Genomic DNA, 8,223 nt, shown 5'->3' with positions numbered 1-8,223 from the left:
AAAGTAAATAATCATAGCAATATAATGTTACTGTAGGAACCAAACTTTTTAAATAAATTAAACGTAGATAGTTTATAAAACATACGAAATATTAGAAGATATGAGGAGGAAGAGTTAAAGTTTATTGTGATGTTAACTCTCGTTCATTTGGTAAATGTAACCATCATTGAGAAACCTTAGACTTTGACTAAAGATCTTAAGTCAAAGTCTAGTGCCTTAGACCTTAGTCAGCTAAAGCAAGCTGCTACTAACCCTCTTTAGTTTTTATTTATGCATCTTTGTCTATTAATGTACTAACATGTTTTCTGTGTCATATATATTGTTTTATATAGATAAAACACACATAGGTATGTTTTAGCTCTCGGTATTGTCTAAGTGTTTTAATAAGGTATATAAGCTGCAAGATTACAAATTAAATAAATAAATAAGTACCAATAAGAAATTAAATAGTATACTAAAATAGAAACCTGAAACCATGACCAAGGGTAACGCCACTGCTTTAAGGTAGGTAAAGGATCGCTAGAATCGTATAATCATCAATCATTTAATTGTGTGCCATAACCGTTATAACGTTTTTTCTATATGACGCCTAGTGTAGTGAATATGCAAGTACGGTATCTCGAACACTAGAAGGTAGTGTCAAAACATAATAAAACATTAAGACATAAGTTTTATTCATTGTGATTGATGTTACAATAAACTTAGGCCCAGTAATAGTGGAATAACAACGAAATGTGTCAGAGCCACTACAATGGGTTATGGGACGAACCTGTGAAGGAAAACGAGCGACCCGCGATATCGTTCTAACTGCATTACGTCATAATCCAAATCAGGTACTTTCCGGATTTCTTGAGCTCACTCACCTTTTCTAAGTATTTGATTGACAGTTGTCTACGTGCTTAATGACATGTGTCAGAAAGGCATACGGATCCGGTTGGAAAACCATGTCAGATTTTAATTCAAGATATGGGGTATTCCAGTCCCGAATAAAATTTCGCGAGCTTATCTGATTGTATTTTTATGACTGTATAGTTTTAAATGTTTATTTCTTTCAGTGAATTTGTTTTATTTACCCCGATGAACACGATCATTTAAACGTTTCAGTAGTAAAAGAAAAGAGGGAGACAGAGCAAGTGACAGGCAGACGATATAAAGATAATACGAGACTTGGATAAGAAGAGCTAACATTAGAAAAGAATGGAAGCAGTAGGAGAGGCATATAAGTCACAGGACCCGCTGATCACAAGCACCGGCACATGTGATGTCTTAGATTAAGTTAGGTTATGTAGCTAAAATAATGTTTATATATATTACACTGGGTGTCAGTAATAAAGGCTTAATATTTTTTTTGGAGGCTGCCTATACTCAATAGGGCCAAATTTGACTGTGAAAGAAAAGAGCAAAATATATATTTATACACTTTATGTATACAAACTAAAGACAACTATCTGTATAGAACATGATTTTTAAATTGACACGATATATTTTACCGTAAGCCAAGTAATCTATTTCAGAAAAATCATTGATAAGATTACATTAATGTAATTTTTTACATAACTAATTGTTAAGGGCCGACGCGCCTCAGTGCACCAGCTCTCAGTCCACCCAGAGACAATGACACAGTTTATGCTGGGATAGGGCCTTAAGTGAAACAAGCCGTTTTACAGTATTTAGGACTTTATTCCAACGAAGATCCTTGTTCATTGACAAAGTCTCAAAGAACCTTGAACTGCAACCATATCTTTCCTTTTTAAATTGCTCTTTTCTGAAATGAAAGAGCCCCTAAGCTGACTGCCATATGTTCACACAGGCCTTATCAGTTGTTCATAGAGAAGCAATTTGTTATGTATTGTCTTCCTATTAGCCAGTACATTTATTTGTATCATATATCTAAATCATCTCTTTTCTTTTATACGTGTTCTTTCCATCGCAATAAGCATTAGGTTATTCCCAATTATTTACGTTTATAATAATAGTTCTTACTAATAGCTTCTCTTAATTCATTATGGTTTTTCGAAGAAAAATACTACGGCTTCATAAGTTGCGACCTTATTTAAATATGTAATACGGTTTGCATATTGCATTAAAACCACATTCTTGTTTTGTCCATTATCGTTTAGTAAATGTTCCATATTCAACAGTTTTACATAATACGATAACTTTGTTTGTTTAAACCGCCGATTGATTTATTTATGAGTTAACTTAGATAACTCATATATCAGATATTAAATTAGATATAACCTTGTTGATTGTCTATAATATAGTCTGGCTGAGGAATAATATAATAAAAATAGCCTGTATTCGAGTATTATAAAGATTACATTAGGTTTATGTTATTACTAGCGGATCCGACAGACGTTGTCCTGTCTACACGTCTTTAATTTCAAAATTTCAATTTTTAATAAGCCATTTTGATGAAAATTATTATTCAAATGTTATGACAATATCTAACGATCCAGCACATGGTCACACACGATATAACACAATGATAACAAAACTTTTTTTAAATTTCGGGACAGACTAAAATTAAAATTCGAATATTCGTCTGTCGGATCCAATGTAAAACATTCCAAAATCAACAACAACTAATAAATTGAAAATTAATTTAAAAAACATTGTCCAGCGGACAAAATTGTGAATCTAAACCATTCCCAGATCCCCTTGAACACACACAAAAAATTTCGTCTAAATCGGTCCAGTCGTTTAGGAGGAGTTCAGTCACATACACACGCACACAAGAAATATATATATATATATTAAGATTATAATATGTATACGACCTCCGATGGAAAGAAAGCTTTCTCCAAATTCTTCCGTTTGTCTCTCATCTACCTTACTATTTTTCAATCTTCCCCGCTCTTATTTACTTCGGCATCCCAGGGTTCTGGTGGACGTCGTCCCTTTTTTTCTTTTCCACTGGCCATTCGAATTACGGGTATCATTGACCTATCTGTCATCACAATCGCGGTCAATATGACTGGCCTATTTTCACTTTAACCCGTTTTAAGTGTCCGTTATTTTTGTAACTGGTTTTTACTTTGATGACGTACTCAATTTCCGTTAAGTACTTCCAGATTACTAATGCCACAAGTACAAACTGATTATTGACATCTTTAATATTGTCTAAATTAAAAATTGATTCCCTGGAACGTGTAACCTGATTGTAATTTGCCTAGCCAACACCAGCCAGTAAACACTGCTAACCAATCACAATATAGTCGTGATGGTTTATATGTGCGTTCTTAATCACTAGATGTTTTACCAGATCGACTTGCGCATATACAAAGCGCCATATACCACTAATCACTGTATACCATAAATCAGATAAGTTCAGAATTTAATTTCATAGCTAATACTTTTTTTTTATATTTCATGTTAGACCAAAAATGCTGGCATATTCTAGACCTGATTTTCGTTTATATATATTAACAAACTAATAATTCAGTTGCGTAGAGACGGAGTCATCTAGGGATGGATGAATAGGGATAGTGAAAGAAACAATTATTAGTACGAAGGAACTTTATTAAGTAATTAACGAAGACTCTTAAGATAATATTTAAATTCATAAGAATATAACCTCATCGATACTTGAAAAAAGTGCGTTCAAGTTTTGATATGGATTGATAAAATTTAGTCCCAAACGTGCAATTAAAATATTGAAAGATATATTTGTAAATATTTCATACATTTATAATTTTAATTAGTATAACTTGAATATTAATAGGAATGTTAATATGTATTGGAGCAAGAAATAGAAAATATTAATTTACTTACAATTCTTAGGACTAGCTTAAGGATCACTAAGCGATTACAATTATATGGAACGATAAAAATATTTAAGTTCACAATCTTAACCTACTGATTATATTGTAAAATATTTGGCATAGAGGTAACAATAAAATATTAAAATTTAATTAATAAAATTACATTGCAAATAAATGCGCTAATTCTTATTTACAAGTATTTTATACAATTAACAAAAATAGTTATTTTATATTTAAAGTGTGATACGAGATTTATTATTATATAAATCATTTTAATATTACACAACTAAACCAAAAAACTAACAATCATAAACAAATGAATACCAATATAAAATAATACTGAAAAATTAAAATTTCAAACGATCATGAAAAAAATTTCAAACCAATAAACAATTTCGTACTTAACAATAGTTCTCATTATATGCTGTTTGAATTATAGAACATAACTATTTACAATACACAACCACGATCAAATCAACCTTTAAAAAGTTCGATTGACTTCAATCATTAAAATTTTTAATAAACGAAAACAATATCTGAAAATGTTTTAATTTCTCACATCAGCTTTTTATTCTGCAATTAGGCCAATTCACTTGTATCGATTAAAGAACATATTTGTAGTGATTAAAAAGCATTCAAATGGTTTCTAGCAATGTTACTTAGTAAAATCAAGCGAAAATTTAAGACAATTTTGCACTGGCGTAATTTCGCGAAGATGATCTTTATATACCAATGCCTCAAAAGACGAGACAAGCATATGTATTTTATAATTGAGAATTACAATTGATGTTTTTTCTTAATACGTCAATGTTCGAGTAATCTGAAGTTGGTATAAACTTTCGTTTTAAAGTGAAACTTTTATTTCATCTTCTTAAACTTTTTGGTCTGTGTGGCGCATGTCGAGTGACGGTCGGCCGCGGAGTAGGGATAAAGGAAAGGCATTCGTCATAGCAGCCAAGGCCAATATGGCGGTGCACATAGTTCGCAGCAGCTGACCGTGTAGTGTATAGACTATTATTCATTTGTGCCAGTTCTCCACGCTATTTGGTTTGTTACTGTCAGAGTTTAATGTTAATGCTGTTATTTATTCAAGTGAAACTTTTTTATTTCCCATTATCATTCCAATTTCCCAAGTATAATATTAGGATTGGTGAAGTGATTTTTATACCCTTAATGGAATATTATACCACTTAACATTAACTTTTTTAGTTAGACGTGTGTAATGTGAAAAAAAGTTTCACTTTTACCGTGGTTTCATAAAACCACACAATCCTTTTTTATTATTAATAATTCTAAATATTTTCTCACTGTTTAATATGTTGTTGGTTTTGCTAGGTTTCATAATTTGAGATCATACGGGAAGACCGGCGTCAGGGTTGAGCAGCGACGCGGTTTCTTCTTGCAGATTCTCGGGACGCGCTATGCACTTCCGCGGTACGAAGGGTTATTCCAAATATGTCTTCATGGTAACGGTTCTCCTCCTATATGGAAATAGCGCTTTTACTAATAAAACAGTAGATGGAATTTATTTATTTATTTATTAACACTTCGTTGCATTGAACTGCAAGCTGAAGAACTGCTTCGTTGAATTGCAAGAATTGAACATAATTTAATAAAAAGCAACTGGGGTCCTGATCGCTTTCGAGCGATTTCTTAAAAAAAAAAGAACTACGTTTATTTTGGAACATAAGATAATCATGGTATCACTATTCCACGTCATTAAATTCGAGCCTGTTGGCATCCCTACTCATCGGCAAAGAAGACAGAGGGTGTTGGCCGATAGAAAAAGACGGCGTAAAAACTCTCGGTACTCTTTTAAAAAAAAGCAAATCATCAAAGAACTATCTACAATATTTAAAACAAATATAGCAAATTAATTAGAAGTAGCCTGCCCAGCACTAGTCCCAGGCCCTTTTATCAACTAGATAATCACTAACTTTAGGCAACCACTCTCAATTTACTTAAATTAATTCGTTTTTGCATCTGGTAAATTTGAAGACGTAATTAGTTGGATAGTAAATGATAAACAATGATTATCTTTACTGATTTCTCACGTATCATATCATCACAGATAAATTAATATATATTTCCTACAATTAAACCATTATAATTATATAGCAATTTCTATTCTTACCTTTAAAATATACATGAAGTTTTGTACTTGCTCATCAGTCATGTTACCATGTTTTTTGATAATTCCTTTTAATTTCTGATGAACATCTTCCGCCATTTTACAATCTCCACATACGTAGAAATGTGCTCCGGAGTTTATAAGCAAATCATGTATTTCGGCTCCTTCGTTTTCAGCTAGTTCTTGAACATACATCTAAGAAAAGAAAATATTTATATTATCTAATTGACGCAAGTTTTCTTGCTTTTTCGCTGCATATCCATCATCAACGCTATTTATTTTTCTTACCTTTGGAATATTCTTCTCTCGTGATAAAGCAAGGAATACTTTAGACAAAACCCCGTCCTTTAGCGCTTGTTCTTTCTCTTCTCTGTATAGATCCATAGTCTTGGTTCTACATCCGAAGAACAACCATACAGCTCCGGCGTTTGCGCGTGTTCGAGAATTCAACAATGCTCTACGATGATGCCAAAAGCCCCTAAATGGTGCTATTCCAGTACCGGGCCCAATTAGTATGAGAGGTACTGACAGATCTTGGGGCAAATGGAAGTTTTGAGCACTGGAAGATGTATTAAGAATATTACTATCTTCTTCTTCTGCGTCAAGAGAATTTTAATTATTTGTGCTCTTAACTAATAATCAATATAGGGGAATATATGTTATAAATTATTTAATAGTCTTTTTTTACCTCATAATTTTGGTGTTTTTTTATTACAAGTACACCAAGTCTACCAATGTACAATAACACTATTTCAATTCCAACATCTTAAATTTGAGCTAAAATTAACTTTGATAATTATTTTGGCATAACTCAATAGTGACGTAAGTTCCTCGAAACTGATTATAATAAATGCTCGGACAGAACGAAAGAAAATGTGATTACCTTCGTATGAAGAGATAAACCTCGTCGCCTGGTTTACGATCCATGAGATAATTGGAGCAAACACCATAGTGGACTGGTCCTTCGCCGTCTACAATATTACATTTATTTTTATTATAAGGAATCAATTGTAGCCATGCTGGCCAAAAAAATACACAAAATACTTTGTAATAATCATATTAAGTCTATGCCAACCACCATTGTCATTTGCGTTCCCGCCAAAACGCAATCACGAGCATAAACCACAGAACATCGAGCGTCCACAGATTATGTTCGTAAGAATTATCAAAGTAGAACGTCTTATATATAAATATTTAATTAATATTCAATTAAAATATTATATTTAAGAATTTGAACTATGACTTACTAAATGCAAGAATGCGTTTCTGTTGGTTACGTTATAATTAAGAATTATGGAATTATATTTCAGATCAGAGTCAGACTATGTGTAATTCTATATAGAAAAATTTCTCTTATGAGTTGCCTAGAAAAATAGCGACGATATTAAATTGTGTTGATGTAATAAACAATTATACACGAAGCTTTTGCCTTGCAGAGACTAGGTTGCTCGTCCAAATATAAATAGCCAACAATTTCTTTGACTCATTTCCGCAGTGGACTTCAAAGTAAAAATTACAATTATCATTAAAATTCATGTGTTCAGGAATTGATGAGGTTAATGTTATAGTGACTGAGACTAATGTTTCTTTACTGGATGTCGAACAAATTAGATAGCCCCCATTCTCGAGACCGCAATCCGTAATTATTTACCTCAATAAATCAGAATTGTAGTCAAGGACGATGTTGATTTATTATGAGAGAGTTCTTTGCATTGTTCTACATATACAACCTATACTTATTAAATAATACGGAATTTATATTTAAAAATCATGGGATTTATGAGAAGGATTTCGAACATTAAAATTTGGTTTCAATTTTATAGGGAAATAATAATACGAGCTAATGAGTTTTTTTACTACAATTTTGCTTACTTTAATTTTATAAGTAGTCGACCCAGAATCAGCCTTGTTAAAAATATTTAATGTAGTTTTAAAAGTTCATATTTGTCTTACCTTGAGTCCTATATGTTACGACAGCAACTGTAAGATGCAGTCGTTTCGGATGAGCTATTGGAGAAGAGGATATAGAATAGAATCGTGGTTGAAGAGGCGATAGAAGAGCCGCGAGAAGAGAGGCTCTAGGTTTCACTGAAGGAAACTGGTCCAGCACTTCAGACAACGTTGGAAAGTAATAATGACGCCAATCTTCGTAGGCCGCTGGGTCCTGAAATATGTATAATTTCTTACACCTGGATTTACAATCTTACATATGGAAACTACCAAGGAGAAGGGGATGCCCTGAAAAATGTGTATAGCAAATATAGAAGCGTTAGCAGGATGCAAATGAAGAAAGAAAGAAATAGAGAAATTGGGAAAAAGCTGGAGGCG

The 8,223-nt window shown here is 32.4% G+C and overlaps 1 protein-coding gene across 1 annotated transcript in view; it reads right to left on the bottom strand.

The window, feature by feature from the left end:
- Window positions 1–3,501: 3,501 nt before the first annotated feature.
- LOC110995640 (nitric oxide synthase-like protein) overlaps window positions 3,502–8,223 on the bottom strand; it is a 38,899-nt gene continuing 34,177 nt past the window's right edge. Inside the window, exons 18-22 of the mRNA XM_045629244.1 lie at window positions 7,849–8,059; window positions 6,779–6,866; window positions 6,184–6,454; window positions 5,899–6,090; window positions 3,502–5,245 (exon numbers count right to left, since the gene is read on the bottom strand). Of these exons, the coding sequence (XP_045485200.1) occupies window positions 5,135–5,245; window positions 5,899–6,090; window positions 6,184–6,454; window positions 6,779–6,866; window positions 7,849–8,059 (873 nt within the window). The 3' untranslated portion in view covers window positions 3,502–5,134. The remainder of the gene's footprint in view (window positions 5,246–5,898; window positions 6,091–6,183; window positions 6,455–6,778; window positions 6,867–7,848; window positions 8,060–8,223) is intronic.

The sequence above is a fragment of the Pieris rapae genome, chromosome 8, assembly GCF_905147795.1.
Source record: "Pieris rapae chromosome 8, ilPieRapa1.1, whole genome shotgun sequence".
Lineage (NCBI taxonomy): Eukaryota > Metazoa > Arthropoda > Insecta > Lepidoptera > Pieridae > Pieris > Pieris rapae.
The sequence above is the reverse complement of the archived record's forward strand: the minus strand, read 5'-3'. Positions and strand labels throughout refer to the sequence as shown.